General features: G+C 36.1%; 1 protein-coding gene across 5 annotated transcripts; it reads left to right on the plus strand.

Annotated features, from left to right (window-relative positions):
* The first annotated feature begins 15 nt into the window (after positions 1-15).
* LOC122326489 (calcium/calmodulin-dependent protein kinase kinase 2) lies at positions 16-20,761 on the plus strand. 5 transcript variants are annotated; one of them, XM_043221408.1, is made up of 17 exons: positions 16-151; positions 6,379-7,009; positions 8,768-8,815; positions 9,873-9,926; positions 10,897-10,948; positions 11,112-11,245; positions 11,971-12,007; positions 12,157-12,178; positions 12,276-12,364; positions 13,081-13,280; positions 13,373-13,426; positions 13,530-13,603; positions 13,686-13,773; positions 14,610-14,741; positions 14,923-15,023; positions 16,617-16,667; positions 17,445-20,761. In XM_043221408.1, the coding sequence occupies exons 2-17, from the start codon at positions 6,422-6,424 to the stop codon at positions 17,515-17,517; spliced, it is 1,797 nt and encodes a 598-aa protein (XP_043077343.1). In that variant the 5' UTR covers positions 16-151; positions 6,379-6,421; the 3' UTR covers positions 17,518-20,761. The 5 variants fall into 5 exon arrangements, with proteins under 5 accessions (XP_043077343.1, XP_043077342.1, XP_043077346.1 ...); XM_043221407.1 differs by having other exon boundaries at positions 103-213; XM_043221409.1 differs by lacking the exon at positions 16-151 and adding an exon at positions 509-662.
* The last annotated feature ends 302 nt before the right edge of the window (positions 20,762-21,063 follow it).

Consider the following 21,063-nt stretch of genomic DNA (forward strand, 5'->3'; position numbering starts at 1 on the left):
TAGATGTCGCCACTCCTCTCACATTCACTCACAGCAGAAGCACCTCCGTCCCCCGCTGCCTCGCACATCATACCATATCATAAACCGCTACCATTACTGCCAGCGAGCTAACAACATACCCTTCAAAAACAGGATCTTACAAACGGCCGAGGTAAGGAAACGACACTGAACCGACGACCCCCGTTTTACCTTCACAGGACGACATGCGTTAACGTGCGTGATCACAATGATTTTTTTTTATTAATCCTCGGCTGGATTTTCCAAACATCTGTTTCGTAAGAGATGCGTTAGCCAGCTTTAGCAAAATAACAGCCAGCCTTAAAATTGTTCTCCAAACGGAAACTGCACGTCGAGCCGGCGTCGGTGTTTACATGAAGCTTTTTGCTGATAATACGCGTGAAATTGCGTTGCATGGCAATCGTGAAGCAGGAGTGATCAAAGCCTATACGCGCATAATATTCACACAAGATCAGTTTGTTATTGGGAAGTTGGGTTATGCTGAGAAATGGGAGCATTTTTAATTTCGTTAAGGTGGTTTAAAGTACAATTTCTAAACGTTCAGTAAGTCAACGTGTCAGATTTATTGTGAGATTTATTGTAATTTATGCTGTTGGAGGATTGATGGTAAAACAGGGGTGACAGTCTTAAGTTCATATTGCAAGGTAAGATTTAACTGCTAACAAAAGTAACAAAAAGACAAGAAAAAAAACGAGATTGTACGTCGTCTTGCTTTTATGTGATAAATCATGCTAGCAGACATAGCGGGTAATTTTGTATATACTATGCTTTCGTGTATTTTCTATTTTATGCAGTGTTTGCTAATATTATAAACATTACTCTAATATATAGCGAGATGTTGGACAGACATGAGTGGTAAAAAAAAATACTCCTGTTTATGGAGAAGGAAAAAAGCCTGACAGAAAGTTACTGGTTTTGTTTATGTGTTTAAAGATGGCAGCGTTTATTGAACGTTAAAGTCATTTTTCCCACATGTGTATTTGAGAGACAAAAATGGCATCTGTTTTGTAGAATGACCCAGTTACCAAAGAATTCAGCATCCTTAATTCATTTTCACCCTGTTTGTTTGACAGTTGACAAGTGAAACCCGTAAAATCTCTGGCTGCGTATCAACATCTTTATTGAGCTGCCAGCCTAGACAGTGTTTTCGGGCTTCAAAGGGCCATGCAAAAGGTTCACTTATCCAAAAATACTGTCTAAGTTTTGACAGCTATTGTGTGATATTTTAATCCATATGGGTAAAATGAAAGTAAAAAAATATGCGTACAAGTGCATTAGATGTCGGTTTGCAAGTGGTATTTGGTATCCAGTGACTTGTGTTTTCATGTTGCTTGGGTCTAAAATAGTTGGTCTTGTTTAGAGAGAGTGGCAAAAGATGGTCTCTGGAGAGCTTTTCCCTGTGGAATGAGCCATTCAGGTATGATTTGAAATCTAGCTGTGGGTGAGTTGTTTATTTATTTTTCAGATGTCATGTGTTCGTATTTGTGATTCGGGTTGGCGTAATTGCGTTTCATTTATCCGTTTATTGAATGTGATCAGATGCAACTAACAGCTGACGCAATGGCGTGGCAAATATCCACCGACGTTTTTAAACTGCTTTCAAATTCATTAAAACATAGTACGAGAGAAAATTATTTCACAGTTTGTCAAAAAAAAGTGTTTTCAGTAATGCACTTGCACTTGAGTCTATGCTACAGGGGATTGCATTGGGATAAATTAAAAAAGACTTGATAATTCAGATCAGTAGGGTTCATTTAGGTATAGAAATGTGAGCTGCCTTGTCCTTTTACTTCCATTGAAAAGGCCTCAATCCACTCATGGCAAAGTACTTAATAAAAACACGAAATACAGTGCCATTGGTGCTTTCAATTAGAATTACAACTTCAGCCTGACCTTGACGGGCTGAACAGAAGAAGCCCAGAAGGCACTGAAGAAACGTTTTGATTTCCCCAAGAGCCCTTTAGTGAACGGTTCTTAAACTAACCATTTTTTCCTAGTGTGAATAACATTTTAATAATCTAAAGAACTTACTGTAGAACGAAATGGGCTCATGGATGTTAAACGGTCTTCAGATGGGTCATTGGATTTCCATTTTCCACAAGTTGAGACGATTCTTTAGGGTCTTAATGAAAAGTCTGTAACATACTTAGGTTAAAATTTCTCAGTGGTAGAGTACCTTATAAGCCATTACCTTTACCTTATAAGTTTTTACCTTATAGGTCATAAATAGCTCTGTTCAGCCATTTTGGTGCATGTCCCTTTAAATGCTAATGCGCTCAGATTTTTGAATTCAAACCGCTTCAGGTTTGAATTTCTGAAACAAACTTAGTTTTGGCCAAAAAATTTTTCGAAATGGAGTCACACAGTTATTTGATTTCACTGTATAATGGGGGTACTATGCTAAAGCCAAATTCATTGTCAGTGGAGATTGACAGCACCCTGCAGATGGTGTTGAGAGAGAACTCGTTTTGAGCCACAAACTTTTCTAGTGGTTGATATGGGTCCTGCAAAAACAAAGACATTCTGCCCCAGAACACACATTTCAGAGTAGAATTACTAAAGAAACAGATATGTAAACATAACATGTTTCCTAAATATCTACAAACATATTTTGTGACTTAAGAGTCAAAAACGTACATACAGCACTTTTAAAGTGTTAGGTACAACATGCTAGGTTAGCACTAAGTCAGTGTGTATATTATTCCTGCTTCCTCTTGTTCACAGATTAGTACTTTGGTTTTTCCCTGTTAAAGCTAATGTTTCGAAGAATGCTGAACACTCCAGATGGTCCCGTACGGACAATCCTCTGAGGACCCCTTTCCCTGTGGATGCCCTGTGCTTCTCACCGTAATAAAGACAGCTAGAGAGTGAAAAGTCATCCGGTGTAAGGCTGCATCTGTTCTAAGGAAAAATCGGTATCTTGCTTAAGGTTCATCTTGGGTAAGGGCTTGACTGAAAGCCCTGGATGTTTTTTATGCGTTAGATGTTGTCTTTTGTGGAAACTCTTTAATGTAGACCCCGTTTGTTATACATGTGGTCCTTGGGGGCGGTTCCAAGGACTGTTTGCTTGTGAGTCTGAGTCTCCATAACAAATGAGGTTTGGTAGGTTGGGCACGTGAAGGAGAAACACTCGCTTTGCAATCCATCAAAGATCGAAGTAGGTCACCGAAGAATGTGGAAACTGCTCTCAGATTAAAATAGCTCAGCCTACCATTGCAGTTAGGCCACATCAAGCCCTCATCTACCATGAATTTCCTGTTCTTAAAAAGAGGATGTGATGTTTTTAGATGCTTGCAAGGTACCTGTAACACTGCCATGTGAGTTTCAGTTGCCTGACGCTCGGACTGGATAATGACACATCAATCCCTTTGACTTTCTGCACACTTTCATCATTCCCCTCATCAGCACCTGAGCTGACAAATGGGTCGGACATGCCTGGCTGCTCTGTGCTCAGCTGGGCTGTCTCTTTGTCACCGAGGTAGACAGGAAGTCACTAACGGCGTCCACATCAGAGACTGGTCTAGGTGATTAAAATCTGATCTGACATTAAAAACGTCTTATTTCATCATGAAATTTGCCTCTTCTACTCCGATATCTTAATAGGTGATTTATTTGCTTGTGTGCTGCTTTATTAGTCAATGTGTACTAAGAATAGTAGACCATTAGTGCTGTGGTGGTACAGTAATGGCATCAGATGTCAATACCATGATACTTTGCTACACTACTGAATGATTCCCTTCAGAGATTGGCCTTTAATCACTTCGACCAATATTTCTTACCAGTTTACACATTTAAATGGAATCGGCTCTTTAAGGTGTCCCTGTTATGGGTTATGAAAGGTTCGTATTTTGGTTTTAGGAGTCCCAAACCACATTTTGACATGCATTTGAATAATATGTATTTATTTATTGGCTTTTAATGCTCCAAAAGCGGCAACTAGTGGCAGAAAATGAATTTGCATTTTCATTCAGACCAACGTGAAAAGAAGTGGGCGGGTAATATGCTAATGCTTCATTTTGATGTCAGCATGAAACTGCTTGGGATTTATTTTAAAAATGACTCATTTCAATTATGTTTTTAAACTTTGCAGGATGTTTTCATTCGCTTAGAGCTGTCACACAGTGCATGGAGCACTTTAATAACCACATATAGTACCATTCAACATTTTGGGGTCAGTAAGATTTTTTGATGTTTTCAAAAATACAGATCAAAAATACAGTGAAAACATACATATTTAGAAATATTATTAAGTTAAAATACTTGTTTTAATATATAGGCTATTTAATGATTAAACATTTTTAGGAAATGAATTAATTCCTTAATATAACATGATTTTTCATAAATCATTCTAAGATGTTTCTTGGTGCTGAAATAACTTTCTTATTATCAAGGTTGAAAACGTTTTGTGGAAACCGTGATGCTGCTTCTCTTTTTTACATAATATAGACTTTTTTTTTTTTTTTTTTTTTGAATTAACAGTGATTTGTCAGTGTGCTTTCCGTTTCCTTATTAATAATTGTAATGTTTAAATGTACATTTTTAATCTCCAGATTAAGATAAGATTAACTATAAACTGCTTAAACGTTTATTTTAAGTGTCACTATAAGTACAGCAATAAACACAACAGCACTTTTGTGTGTTTAAAAATGTTTGCAACACAAGATGCTGCTCATATAATGTTGCGTGGTGTTGCAATCACTTGGTTGTCACTTGTTGTCATACTAACGTCATCTAAAATCCATCCTTCATTCTCTTACTAGCTGAATCTCACAGTAGCTGATGGATGGCGAGAGATAGTTTAATAGACAAGATTTTTACATCGTATGCATAAATGTGAATAGTGCTCATTTAAACATACAAACGTTGACGCTTCTGTGATTTTTTAAATGTTGTGTGGTTTGTAGCACATGGTTAGGTAGTTGTATTATGTTCTGGGTGATTATAAAATAGTGAAATAATGATCTTTGAGAAGGGAGGTTATATCCAGTATGAAAGAGACATTTTTTGCGTGTGAGAAAGTGTCATTTTTAGCTAGAAAGCTCAAATCCTCATCAGTGCATTCTGATTTAGGGTGAAAATGAGTGTGAGGGACGTAATAACTTGGGAAATGTATGCGGGAGGGGTCGAAGATGAGGAACATAGGCTGAGAAAAATAGGCTTTTTTTTCCCCCCACAGCGTTCTCGAATGAGGGAGAGAGAACACCATCTTCCAGCTGTGTGGGTGTTTTGACAGGAGAACGCATGGAGGCCAAGGCCCCGAGATGATATTACAGCAAAAACATAAGTAGAGATTCGATCGCAGATGAAGAAATGACAGGGAACAAAATCGAGATAGAGAAGAAAAACCAAGCTGCAGTGGATCTCGGTGAATGCGAGCGTTAGAAACGAGGACGCACGGAGGGGGTGGGCCAGCCCACACAAGTTCTCCTTTCTGAACCCCTCGGAGTAATGAATGTCTTTTTTATTGTACCTGCTTATATTTCTCTCATTCTGCGAGACCCACACCTCTCCCACACACACACACACACAGAGTCTCCAACGTTCAGAAAATCGGCTTGCCAAAGAAACTACAGCTTTTTACATGTAAATCAAGGCCACAAGAAACGGAGGCTCAGAGCAGAATGGAGATATGTAATCTTTTCAAGCAGGCTTTACTTGAAGCATGTTATAAGCTTATTAGCTGTATTCACTTATTTAATCTGTACAGGTAAACCGTTTTTCGGTGTAATATCATCATTTTATAACAATGACCTGACTGGAAGTTGAGTGTATGTAGAGCAAAGGGTTTGTTTCCAATTAGGCTTTGCTCTAGAATTACTAGAAACCTAGTGATTTTGTGCAATAAAAATGTTGTGTAAATTAGAAAATGTTGAGTGTTGAATTTAGGTATTTATACTGTGTTTGTGTGTGTATAGATAGATAATATATACACACACAAAATTCAGTTTTATGATTTCCATCTTTTAAATTTCTTTAAAAACACCTGAAAGTGTTCAACTTTATTTATTTACAGACTCAAGGTCCATTAACCATTTAGAAATATTATAAAAAATGTAGCAAAATTTAAAAATACTAGTATATATCTAAATGATAAATGTCAGGGCTTTTTTAAAAAGGTGCAGGCCTATTATTTTGGATGCATTTAGTTGTTTGACAATATATTCTAAAATATTGCTGGTAGGATAAAATTGATTGGGATTGAACGTATAGAGAGAGAGAGATATTGCAGAGAGAGATATATCCTCAAAACCATGAACATTTTTTTTTTTCAATTTGAAGTGATCATAACGGCCATTTCCAAATGATACTCAAAGTCAAGGAAATTCATCTAACATTTCCCAACTCTGTTTTTCCTGCCAGGCGTTGATGGAGGGGCTACTGAGAGGTGTTTGGGAAGGACACTATGTTTCCCTGTGTCTCCTCCTGGCCCTCTTCTGATCCCCCTGCCTCTCTGGGCCATGCTCCGCCCATTCCCCCGGTACAGCCGCCCAATCAGCCACTGCCTGACCTGCTGCGGAGCTGTGTCGTGCTCCCTTCCCCGTCCACGCGCCTGAGCCCTTGTACCAGTGAGATGGAGTCCATGATTGTGGTGACGGAGTACGAGCCCAGTGGTGGCTCAGGGCAGGAGGGCGGAGAGGAGGAGGAGGTGGAGGACATGGACAGCTCAGAAACGCCCGAGCCGGCGTCGTCAGGTCCGGTCCCGCCCTTCCGCATGGCCTCCTGTGATCTTTTATCCCACACGTTGGGCCGCCCGGAGGCGCTCTTCCCAGAACCGCAGGAGCACCGAGGTAGACTGAGCCTCTCCGACAGGAAGCTGTCTCTGCAGGAGCGCTCTCAGACGCTTTCATCGCCCTGCGGTTCGCCGGGGCTGAACGGACGCTATATTTACCCATCGCTGCCCTACTCGCCAATCACCTCCCCTCACTCGTCTCCACGCCTCCCTCGAAGACCAACCGTGGAGTCTCATCGTGTCTCCATCACAGACCTGCAGGTAGGTGGCCGGAGGTAATGGCAGGTGTGTTTGGAAGAGAGGGGAAGTCTCATAAATATCAATTAATTAACAATATTATATTTAAATGAAGTAAACCTTTTTACTATGCATTTTTTGCTTACAATATGTATTATCTAAATATTAACATCAATGTATTTTTATTTACAAAATGAATCTAAATATTATATAATAAATATGTTAAAAAGATAATGTATAAAATTATACACGATAAAGCTTTGGAGCTAAAAACGCTCTTTGTGATCATTGTATTGTAAAAATGGCTTGTAGGCTGAAAATAATATAAATAATTATTATAAATATGAATATGGGATGTAATTCATAAACATGTTAGGTATTAATATATTAATATGTTTTTTCATAATGTAATGCTTAATATTAGTTTAATATAAAATGATTTAATATAAAACAGCAATAGCAATGAATCATTTACATATTTAATATATAGGCAGTAAATAGTTTATAGTAAATATTTAGAATAATCAAAAATTTCAATGAGACAATACTTCAATATAATATAACAATAAAATATATCAATATATAATGTTTGAACTCTAAAATTGACATATATTTGTAAAAATATGTAACCTAATAGTAATTTGTTATTAATTACACTTTAAGTATGGACAGTAAATATTGTATAATAAATATGTTGTGTGAAGCATGCTTGTAGTAGTGGCCTAAAGCCTTGTAAATGTCATGGAAATAGAAGAAAATAGAAATAAGGTTTGTAATTATTATATATATATATATATAGTTTATTTAATATTTAAATTATTAATTTCAATTTATTTGTCTGTATATTTTAAATGATGTGGGCTTGTAAATATCATGAACATTTTCTTAAATTATGCTCAACTCTAATATTGCAGTTTTTAGTCATGTATATTCAGATATCAAATCTTACATATTATATAAAAGTATATTATTCTAAACTATATAAGATCATTTCTGAAATATAGACTCTTTGTGATCTCTATATTAGAGATGGGCAATGTCTGGAAGGTGTAAAACACAACATCATCTATTTTAACAAGGCCCAATTGTCTGAACAACACAGTAGTTAGCATTGTTCCTAACAATTACGTAAGCTTATATACTTACACCACCAAAAACTAGACGTTGTTATGCTGTGGCCTGACATCATTTAAACTGCTTGTGTGAGAAGAACATTTCCTTTTCTTCGTTCTCTGCACTGGATTCAGTTCTGCAAGGTTGAGAGGTTATGTAAGGTAAGGTTACAGACAGGAGCAATTACCTTGCTCTTAATGGCGCTCATCAAGAGAAAGTTCCCCTATAGATGCTTCTGCTTTTCCATTAGGACAAGAAATGTGTGTAGCTTTAGCTTGTGTACATTTCTGGGCTCAAATCAGTGTTAATGTAGTAACACTGATATACTATTATAGTTTTTAAGATATTGAATTTTTGTTATTTTAGTGCTTGAAATTACGCTAAACAAAAATGGCAAATTATGCCTTGGCAGTTAACTGAAATAAAGTGTTTTGGTTTGGTTTTTGATTTAATTTTTATAATAACCCTGGCTCCTAACCTCCCTTATAGTACTTCTGCTGATGCTTTTTGATTCTTCAGACCTGGAATGTTGTTAACATCATTCTTGATGAGAGAATCAAGTTTGCTTTTACTGTAATCTTTGGCAACACGGAATACATAGTGATTACATTTTCTTAAAGAAGACCTCAGTGTCGTTGATCGATATCATTTGTCTCTTTATTTCAAAAGGACTGCGTTCAGCTCAACCAGTACAAGCTGAAAGATGAGATTGGAAAGGTATGTGTGTGTTTTTCACTTTATCATTTATGTATAGACAATTTGGGATAAATGAACGCTCAGAACAAATAAACACATCACATATTTGGTACATTAAGAAATATGTAAAGTAATAAAATGCTTGGGGCACAGAGATGTATAGTTGGTCGTTATTAAAATTACAGAAATTAATCACATGAATTTATCACAAATTTTACTACTAAGTAAATAAATACACAATATAGATTTGAGTTAAAAAGTTTGGTGATATTTTTTTATCACCAAGGCTGCATTCATAATAAAAAAAAAAACAGTAAAATTGGTAAATATTGATGTAATTTAAAATAAGTGTAATATAAAAAATAATCTAATATGTCCATTTAGTGTATAGGAAACATTTCATCTTATTATCATTGTTTAATGTGCTTTATTTAATATTGTTTTGGAAATATATATTTTTGTAACATCATAACAGTCTTTACCGTCACTTTTGATTAATTCAAACTTCCTTGGTGAATAAAAGTATACAAAATCATTAAATATATACTGAACTGAAACTTTTAAACTTGGAAATGACAAGCTAGAATAAAACCACTGCTGCTAAAGATAAAGCAGATATAATGAAGCTGCAGAGCTAAGGAAAGCAAGTGAAAGGAGCAGAGGAGTGTTTTCACTGTTGCTGTTCCACTAAGCTTCATCTCTATTCGAGGGCATGGAAAACTGTCAGCTTGGATGGGGAGATTCCTGCTCTGCTCTCATCTCTGTGTCTGAGGGTTGGATTCCCTGCTGGAACGGCAATCTGCTCTCCCAGCTGGGACCTGTGTGTGTGTGTGTGTGTGGGTTTGAGAGAGATAGAGACAGAACAGAAGTGGAATTATGCCTGTCTATGGCATTCATCATGATGCTGGCTGTTGCTCACTGGCTTGCTTTAGTTTACCAGTTAATCAAACGGCACAAATGCTTGGCCACTTTAGCCTCCTGTTTCCCACCGTTTGTGCATGTTACTGAGTGTGTTTGTATTGCAATTTGATCCATTTACAAGTTGTCATGACTGACTGGCTTTGTTTTCCTGATAAAGGGCTCCTATGGAGTTGTCAAGCTGGCGTACAATGAAGACGACAACACGTACTATGTGAGTGACTGATGCAACACACTCTCATGATCTTACATGAGTAAAGAGTAAAGAGCTAACATCCTAGTGTTATCAGTGATCGTTAAGTTATTATATGACTAGCTGAGATCATCTTCAGCTGCCAGCTTTAACATGGTTACGTAGACACTGTCATCCTAATGGGCTTGAAAATCATAATTATGATGTGATTTTAATTCAAGTAAAATGTTTTTTTGCACTAGTGCTTCAAAATAAAGAGCAAAGCATACCACAGAGAATGATGGGAAATGCAGAAAAGCCATGCACTAATAATCTAGCTAATTCATCAGTAGTTATATAGTACTTTATCTCTATTCTCACTGTTGACTAAATAGCAGTTTTTTACTGTATTGTACAAAAATAAATATGTGTGTTTTTAATTTGTAAATATCCTAATCTTGATTTATTATTATTATTAGTAGTAATAATTATTAGTAGTATTATTAGCATTATTAACATTTATAATAATAACAATAATGATGTGATAAATTGACAACACTACTTGATATAAACATGCTGCTGTAATAATAGCAATAATAATATGTTGCAGTAATATTACAATAAATGTTAACTTAAAATGTCTCAGTGAAATGAATAGTATTATTAATTATTTATAAACTATTAATTATTATTATTAGTATTATTTTATTAATAAATTGCTATAATATTTAAAAAATTATAGCTTTTATTATTAGGATTTAATCATTTAAGTCATCATTTAACATGCTAAAATGCTACATCAACAATAACATAATAATAATAATTGTAATACTATAATAAATGTTAACTTAAAATTGCTCAATCTCTGATTAATTGTTGCTTTTTTGTATCCTGATTTTTGGGGCAGTTGTCCTCACACAGTACTGGTTATAGAATGGGGCATATGTCACCCAGCACCAGTAATGACACTGGATATCTGCTCTCACTCTCTCGTTCTCACTGCTCTCCACAGGCCATGAAAGTGCTGTCCAAGAAACGACTGATGAGGCAGGCTGGGTTCCCGCGTAAGTGTCTGCTTTAAAGCAGATGGAGCGCTCAGCGGGGTTTATGATTGAGTGTATGTGTGAGTGTATGTGTGTATGAGGTTGGGGGCGCAGTTTCATCAACTAGAAAAATGCCCAGTACTTCAACCTTTTACACGAATTCCTCTTGTGCTGATTTAAACAGGCAGACCTCCTCCTCGTGGGGCAAAATCGGCCCCTGAGGGCCCCCCTCAGCCCAAAGGGCCTCTGGAGCGTGTTTACCAGGAGATAGCCATCCTCAAGAAGCTTGATCACTCTAATGTGGTTAAGCTTGTGGAGGTGGGTGCTTGTATTATTGGTATGCAGCCAAAAGTGTAGTTTATGCACAACTAGTGCCACAAAGTGGAATAAGTATATATATATATATATATATATATATATATATATATATATATATATATATATATATATATATATATATATAAATATATATATACATATACACTTAGATTAAATGTGTATTTTGTGCACCACCAAGCAAGTAGAATTTTAAAAACTTATGTCTGTTTTATAAACTGATTTATAAATTTATTAAACTAAGTGGAGTAAATCATTAACCTTGAAAAAATAACAAGCATCAGATTCAATTTCAATATTCATATAAAAATAGTATATTAAAATATATTTTTAGTAAAAATCTAACAGTATGTTGTATGGTTAATGCTTAAAAGAAAACTCAAACAGAAATATACCAGAAAATATTTGTAATTTTTTTTCTAGTTGTAAATGGATAAATTAAATTACGAAAATAGCTTTACAGTGTGATGATATGTACTGGGCAGTTTGTTAGTACTTAGCAATAAAAAAAACTGAAAGTAAGCTTTTTCAGTCAACAAAACTGGTTAGTAATGATTAGATGTTGATGCATATTAATGTTAATTCAGTCTGTCGCATAGAATGAACTGAATTTCTGACCGTTTTAATCCACATCAAATAAGGCATAATATAAGTTCTATGCTGACTGGTTTCATTCCTTTTCTAAACCGCTTTGTTTTTTTGTGCAGGTGCTGGATGATCCAAGTGAGGACCATCTGTACATGGGTAAGTCTGGCCAGATACTCATCCTCTTGGCAGATGCTACACACTTGCGCACACACACAATTTATTCTACTTTTTCTGTGGTAAATGTATGTTAAATCAGAGTAATGAATGCAAAACGTCCTAACTCTGTTTCCTGTGTGCTTTCACAGTTTTCGAGCTTGTCAAACGAGGGTGAGTAAGCATGTTATTTCTGATTGTAGTGCTGGCCCATGCTGTGCTAGTGTCACTCCGCTAGAGAAACTGTGTCTCATTCCCCATGTGTTTACAGAGCAGTGATGGAGGTTCCTACTGATAAGCCCCTGGATGAGGACCAGGCACGCTTCTACTTCCAGGACTTGCTGAGAGGAATTGAGTATTGTGAGTGCGGGAATTTAGCTAATGCTTAGCAGCGGGATCAATACTCATGATTGTTGATAATACATCCAGATAAAACGACAAGGTACATTTTCCTGGCCTCGTGCCATTGGCTGGGCACTGGATAGCTTAATGGAGACAAACTTCTTGTCAGCATATCTTATTCTGGCCAACTACCTACTTAGCAGTGTTGTTTTTTTAGTTTTATTTACATACTATTACTAAAATAATAATTCAAAATATCAATAAACCATTGTTTTTGCATTATTTATATTTTATTTTATTTATATACTGTTATTTTTATTTAGTATTTTTAATATAATACTATATATAAGTTGTATTATTTGTGTACTACTTATGATATTTATTAGTAAATATTTTATGAATATGAATACTTTTTTATTTTAGGTAGTTGGTAATATATTAGTCATTTTTTTAATAATATTATCTAATATTTATATATTATTTTATTTCAGCTTTATTTAAAAGATTTTAATAGTGGATAGATAATAGATAACAGCACAGGACCTAAAGAAGCCACGTGAATGACATTTTAAAGTAAATGTGTGTACCTATTCTCTTAGAAATAGCATAAAATAGCCTTTGGTCTTCAGAAAGTTCTTGATCATTTTTATCTGTAATAAACTTTCAATTCTGAGACTAGAAGCAGTTCTTCTTGAGAGTCATCAAAAGTGATGGCAACTATTCCTCCTCAACAGTACATTACCAGAAGATCATTCATCGGGACATCAAGCCTTCCAATCTGCTTGTGGGGGAAGATGGCCATGTTAAAATTGCAGACTTTGGGGTCAGTAACCAGTTTGAGGGAGCAGACGCCCTGCTGACCAGCACAGTTGGGACGCCAGCGCTTCTCGCCCCAGAGACCCTCTCAGAGACCCGCAAGAACTTCTCTGGAAAGGTTAAAAGCTCTGTTCTCTAAGCTAGTTGCTAATATCCTGTCAGCCTTTCTGCCAATATTAATTAAATGAAGTTACCATCATGTTTTTATAGGCTCTGGATGTGTGGGCAATGGGAGTCACCTTATACTGTTTCATCTTTGGAGTGGTACGCCCTCTTTTGACCTTCATATACATTATGAAATATACACTGTAAACTGTAACAATTCAGCAAAAAAAGAAAAGCCTTTGACTAATTGCTGTCTCTACAGTGCCCGTTTATGGATGAGCGTATTTTGAGCCTCCATCAGAAGATCAAGACCCAACCGGTGGAGCTCCCAGAGAAGTGAGTATTTCTCTTGAGCCTGAAAGACCTTCCCCATCCTGATGTTCTGACATTGATAGCTTTTTTTTGTCCCACTTAACAGCGCGGATATATCAGATGACTTAAAGGACCTTCTGTTTAAAATGCTGGACAAGAATCCTGAAACCAGAATTACCGTCCCACAAATCAAGGTCAGTGTGGCCGGTGTGATGCAAACGTCAAGTTTAACAAAGTACTAGTACTAAAGTAAAACAGGACTAGCCCTCTTTTATGAAAAATAAACAGTTTTGGCTTTGTGCTATTGGTTGATGTTTGGTTGTTTTATATGTACGTATTTTTTGGAAGCATACATAATACTTTTCAATATGTTGGGGTCAATATGACTTGACCGATGGTTTTGAAAAATATCTCATGCTCATCAAGCCTCCATTTATTCAAAAATACAGTAAAAACATTACATTACATTACAATTTAAAATAACTAGTTTTATTTTATTGTACTTTAAAATGTATGCTATTCCTATAAATGTTTAGCAGCTATTATTCCACTCTTCAATGTCACACGATTCTTTAGAAATCATCCTAATATGCTTATTTGGTGCTCAAGCGAAGAATTTCAAAACACCCTGCTTAATAATATATTTATTTTGCCTGTGATACTTTTTTCAGGATTCTTTGATGAAAGGGTAGCTCAAAAGAACTGCATTTATACGACACAGATCTCTTGTAAAAAATACACATTTACTTCCACTTTTGATCAACTCAATGCATTCTTGCTAAGAATGAAAAAAAGATCTTACTGACCCGAAAATGTTTGTACATGGTAGTGCATTTTTTTCTCATGCTGTTATTATTAGCCTCCATACTTCAAATGGACCAAAAATAAATCCCTCCCTTATTCTTAAAAGATGATTTCAAAGCGCTTCCTGTGTGAATATAGGACACTCCAGCTGCCTAGACACAGGCTTGAGTTAATTAATGATATCAAAGCGGGATTTCTGTTCAAGTTGTTGTTGTTGTTTTTGTAGGTGCACCCATGGGTGACGCGGCACGGCGCTGAGCCCCTCCCCCCGGAGGACGACAACTGCTGCAGCCTGATAGAAGTGACAGAGGAGGAGGTGGAAAACTCTGTCAAGCACATCCCCAGCCTGGCCACCGTGGTGAGTTCGCAAGTCCCTGGTGGCCCATTTAGACAACCCTAATTCTGTTTTTATGATTACACATAATGTATTCGATGCTAATAACCTCATCAAATGAATAAACAGATTAACGACCCACACAGATTACAGCCCAACGCTAGTTTTTGGAGTTCTTATTCTTGCCGCACGCTCTCTGCTACAGATCTTGGTTAGGACTATGCTGCGCAAGCGTTCTTTTGGGAACCCGTTTGATTGGGGCCGCAGGGAAGACAGGAGTCCCGCCGCACCAGGACACACGCTATCGTAAGTCTTCCTCATTAGGGATAACTTCCCGATAGTAGCCTTGAAACTGCAGCGGTTTCAGTGGTCACAGACAATTTGAAATGGTTTGCCTAGCTAGTAATTTAATTACTCTGTGCTATTTAACTACACTAGGTCCTACTGTAATATGACAAGGATAGTGCTTTAGTGTATTTTGGGGTAAAATATGAGCTTTATGTCTATGCAACATTTCCACAGAAAATAATTTTCACTAGTTTCTAATCTTTTATTAATGCTTTTATTCAGCAAGGATGCGTTAAAGTTTTTTAGTATTGATAATTAGTGAAGAAGAAATATATACATTTCTTGTAAATTAGAATGATTTCTCAAGGATCACGTGACACTGAAAACATTTTAAAATGCAAATAAAATAGAAAACGCCTCTTTTAAATTGTAATATCTCACAAATGTCACTGTTGTACTCTAATTTTGATCAAATAAATGCAGAGGTGGAGAGGTAAATATTTAAAAAATCTTACTGACCAGCTTTTGAGTGATTTTAACGCTCTGTAAAATGATATTTAACCTCTAAAGTTGTCTAAATTATCTTTTTGAAATGAGACTACATTTCTCTGTGAACTGTGCATCTGTGTTTTTGTGGGTGAACTTTAAATTAGGGATTTGCTAAATTAATAAAATTGTAATATAATGCATTTCTGTCGATTAATAAATGTATCTTCTTGAACTTATTGCATTAGCTAAAGCTAAGAATGGTCACATTGAACATTTTTATTTTGTTTTCATTTAGCTAAGCTAAAATACTTGTTAAAGGTCTTGTTCCAGATGGCGTACTTAATATGGACTTCACTTGTGTGTATCCATAACTTCCACAAAACTACACTTGAATATGATCTTTTATGTATTTGAATGTCTTTTGAATTGATTGCTTCTATTACCCTCATTTGTAAGTTGCTTTTGGATAAAAGCCTCAGCTAAATGACTAAATGTAAATGACTAAATGAACTTAAACGAGTATATAATATGAATGTAATCCAGATGTACTACATCTGTCAGGTTGTCATTGCTATCGTCTCTTCCCTGCCATTCACAACAGGTGCCTCATGGGATAGTAAAGTGATCAGAAAAAGGAAAAGCAGGTCATTTGGGAACTTTTCGCATAATGTCTGATGAATACTGTGAATTCAGATATCACATAATGTTTCTCACCTACTACCTAGTGTGAAAGAATGCATATATCCACTTTACTTAGCCATTGACTTCCATAGTATTTTCTTTTCCATACTATGGAAGTCAATGGCTTTCATCGATTGGTTGGTTACCAACATTCTTCTTTTTTTTGCACTTAACCGAAGAAAACAATTCATATAAATTTGATATGACATGAGAGTGAGTAGAATTTAAATTTTTGAGAGAACAATACCTACCTATTTGTCGGTTTACGGAAAACCAAGGGACAAGCATAAATTATTTTCTGTGGTAATCGCTAGCATATCTGAGAAATATTTAGCATGAAATATTCCATTAAGGCTCTTGTTTAGTCATGTTTTTAGGAATATTAGAAGAGACGCTTCGTTTTAAGAATTCTCACGTATCCGCATTTTTCCTGCCGTCTAGAAAAGGGAGAGCAGGGAGTTTGAAATACTGCCGCAATCTCAGTACGCCCAGGTAAAGCTCCGCTAGCCTGTTAGCGCTCCACCTATGTCCTGTTCACTCTCCTCCACCTATATTATATGTAGGAGATAATGGTCATGCCCATTTTGAATGATCTGCACTTAAAGGAATGGTGTGGTGTTTTTTAGCATGCTCAAAACTATCATTCAGATGGCTTAAAGAATAACAAGCTTTTCCGCTTGTGTTTTCCTGCCTAATAAACAGCATTTTGTGCATGGAATATTTACAATATTCATGATGTTCCCTCTTAAAGAACCTTACTAGCTGTACGAGCTACTTTTGAGAATCAACCCTTAGTACATCAAGCATATTTTGCATGTAACGTTTAACAGATTAAACAAGTTTATGTATGTCCTGTAAGTTCATGGGCAGTTAAGGATGATGTTTTCCAGGTCCTTCTATATCTGCATGCCCCTCATGCATAATGTCAGCAACAAAAAAGGAGAGGAGCATCCTGAATTGCCACCCAGCCATGGTCATGGACTCTGATTGGTGTGTTGGACAGGGTGCATTTTGCATGTGGTGCCGCAGTCCCGGCCTTCCCAGTACAACCCCTCGCAAAAACATGGTAGTCAGTCACTCTCATGTGCCTCCTTCCGACCCGAGCATATGACTGATGCGATGCCATGTCCCCCCCCCCTCGCTCTGACTTAATTTCCCCGCTGCCTAACAATTCTAGCCGCACTTAACAACAGTTTGCATTGCCATAGACAGGTTGACACGCCTGGAATGTGCGGTTATTTTAAACCTCCATATTTGTCTGTTTCCTAGGAAACAAGAGAGCGAGGAAGGCATGCGGAGCATGGACCTGCCCTTCGTGGGCGAGGAAGAAGTTCTTTCCTGATAGTTGTGGGCGTCTTGCTCGGGCGAAATGCGCAAGGATGGGGCTGTCGTGGTTGCCGGAAGGCCAGGATATGGACCTGGGGCTGGGGCGTGGATGAAAAGAGAAAGAAGAAAGAAGCTCATGTTGGGTTATTAATGTGGAGAGTGCCCACCCACTCATGCATGCATTTGTACAGTCCACAACAGCATGCACTGTATCTGTCCACCTAGGTCTCTGCCGTCTCTCAGGACCTGTGTTTCTGTGCGTGCGTGTGTTTCTACTCTCCTCTCTGGCACAGAGACTCTGCTTTACTCCTCTACTTCAGCTAGGGGGCGCCACCGTGAGGATAAACTGAATTTTCAAGGGGGGGGGGGGAATGTCTTTGCTTTGTCCATCACTCATTATTTATAGAGTGCTGCTTTGTGGCAGTTTTACAGATCTTATAGATTATTAGAATTAACTGAATTTGAACGTAATAAAATAAAGATAGCTCAAACTAATTTTTATTACTTATTAATTTATTAATTAGATTTCAGATGCAAAGGCCACTTGGACCAAGCCATCGGAAAAATAAGATGATGCTCTCCACATGTTGTATTAGTTTATCAAGTACTTTCACTTCAGATGTGCTAAATCTCTGTCTCAACCCACTCAGAAGTTAAAGTACTTAAATTAAAAAGTGTAAAAAAAAAAAAAAAAACCAGACATACTTAGAGGCTTTTGCATCTGAACTCATATATATATATATATATATATATATATATATATATATATATATATATATATATATATATATCAAGTCAAATAAAATAATAAATAATTTTTGCACATTTGCAGATAATAACCTTTAAATAGTTTTTAATTCTTAATGTATGTTCATCACATTAAATTTGAGGGGCATGATATGATTTGACTTTCATCAGAAATGTATTTCTTCTTGAAAATCTCAAAAATCGGGTTTGATTAAATTAATCAATGAATTTATAGTAAAACGTACAAAAATAAACACATGAAATAGCTTTAAATACTTAAAATTCTTCAAAATTGCTGACTGTAACATCTGAAATGTAATTATAAGAAATGTAAGATTTCTTCATTTTTTTTCTTTATTGATTAATTAGAGAGACTTCATTGCAGTTTTGCAGATCTCATTAGAATTAATAGAACTGAATTTAAAAAATAAATTAATTTAAAAATAAAAAAACAACTCGTACTTTCTTCAGATATTTCAACTTAAATGGTAATTCTTCTTAAAATCAGGTTTAAGCAAATTAAATAAAATAAAAATGGTAAAAAAAAACAAAAACAAACATTTTTTAAAATTCAATTCTTACAATTTGCAGTCAGGATATGTGTATAAATGTAGTTATTAAAACACTTCAGGATGTCATTTAGGGAAAATAGGGAAAATACAGATGAGTTTGTATGTGTATGTTTGTTTATCTTTGAGATCACACAACTTTGTCAGCGCTGTAGATGGTGAACAGGAACAAACCTGCAAGCTGTCTCATTATTTTTTATTTTATTTTTATTTTTTTACAACAAAGCCCAAAACCAAGAGATGAGAGAGTTACATAGCATGTTTTTGAATACTAGGTTAACTACTTAGGGAACAAATAACCTTTAGGGAAATGCCACAATAGGCGTTGCGACCCTTCTTCTACTTGTATGTAACATGACCCTTTTTAATCATGAAACAGTTTCTTACTGTAATTTCACTTCCTGTGTAGGATTACCAAAACGCCATGTAGTAGTGCATTTCCGTCTTCGACATGATCAGAGTGAGTTCGTTATCGGCATTTCTATATAGGACGCATACTCTATGAAGTTCTTAAGGAAATACAATAACTTTGTGCAATCTATGCATGACTTTTCACTTAAGGAATCAATGTTTGTCAGTTTGTTTTGACACAAATGTATGCCTTACATTTTCATACTCATAACTGTAGCATAGGTCGTCAGTAAATGTGTAGAGTTTTTTGGTACGATAGAATTGTAGATGAAGTAGAATTGGAAATTTTAGACGAGCTGTTCTAGGCAGTGTAGAACTACAGTAACTCGCTTGAGCTCAGTTTTAAAGTTAGCAAAAATAGTCCAAAGCCCTGTTGAGATTTTCTCAATGTGCACTATACGGTCATGTATCTCCTGTGTTGATTATTTTTCTATGATTGTTAGTTTGTTCGCTCTATTTAGCTGTAGTTTCAAAACGTCAGAGTGATGGTGCTTTTCCACCATTGAAATGAATAACATAGCTCATGCTTCCATGTATCAGGGGAGTCTTTTCTGCACAAGTAGGTTGAATGTATGTTGTTGGTTTACCTTGTAACTCTATAAGTCAGTTCTCTTACCTTTTTAGTTTTTTCCACTTTTTGTTTTTTTTTCTCTGCATGTTAAACTCTGCTGTATTTTATAGTAGTTGTTTTCTGTGACTTTTCTTTCTCTCTCTTTTAAGGCTTTTGTTTTGAATCTTTTGTGTAGGTACTATTACTATGCATAAGAAATCTCACATTGTGGTGCAGTACTGGACTGTGTAAGTCAGTCGGTTGGTCTCTTGTGTATGTTGGATGTTGATTATCGAAGGAATCGTGTAATATTGACTTAAATATGCATGTGCACCGACCGAAGCTGGTTATACAATATCACTACTGTATATGTAAGTGGACATTTTAACAGATTTTGATGACCTTTAAATAATATATTCAGGACCAGAGAAGCACCGTTCCCCTTTTTTTTTTGATTATAGGGAAATCTATGGAGATTTATCTTTGCACATTAGAATGTTTAGCAGAATTCGGCTGATGCGTGTTTAGCAAAGGCCTCCATAACCATGGTTTGTTCTTCTGAGCAAACAATCAAAACTACAAGCTAAATTCACCAGCTGAAATCAAAAACAGCATTTTTCTGTTTCCTGTGTACAGCCACATTGCAACGAAACGTTGAATAGAGGCGCATTGTATATCGAAGGGAACGCCGTACTGTATATTTATAACCTCTTAATGTCACTCCTCACTGTTTCTGCCCAGTATTTCTTGAAGGGCTAGAGTAAATGTTTGCAACCATATCACACTAGCGACTGCATTTGAGCACTGTTGAGAGGGCTGTTTACAGGGATGTTACATAAATGCATGCCGTCACAATCACGCAGTTTCATTCAGCATGTTTTTGGAAGCATGTTCGAGCTCTTTACAGCATCCTCTGATCTCATGGCTGACCATTCTATATATTGTATCCAGTTGATTATTTGAATAAATTAAAGTTGCCTTTACTTTTGTTTTCTTTCTATTTATGTATCATTATTAATGACAGTAGCATGTGGAGTCGTAAGAGTTCGACTTGGTTGACGCCTTCAAGTCTATGCAAAATTTTTGGCATTTTCCCAATTGTTTCGTTTTTCCTTGTTTTTAAATCAAAAGTATAGTCTTAAAGTCATATATACGGTACAAGGGATAGTTCACCCAAAAACAAGAATTCTGCCATAATTTACTAACCTTCAAAATGTTCCAAACCTTTACGAGTTTCCTTCTTTTGTTGAACACAAAATATACTGTTTTGAAGAAAATTGGGAAC

Source organism: Puntigrus tetrazona, chromosome 21 (assembly GCF_018831695.1).
Source record: "Puntigrus tetrazona isolate hp1 chromosome 21, ASM1883169v1, whole genome shotgun sequence".
Lineage (NCBI taxonomy): Eukaryota > Metazoa > Chordata > Actinopteri > Cypriniformes > Cyprinidae > Puntigrus > Puntigrus tetrazona.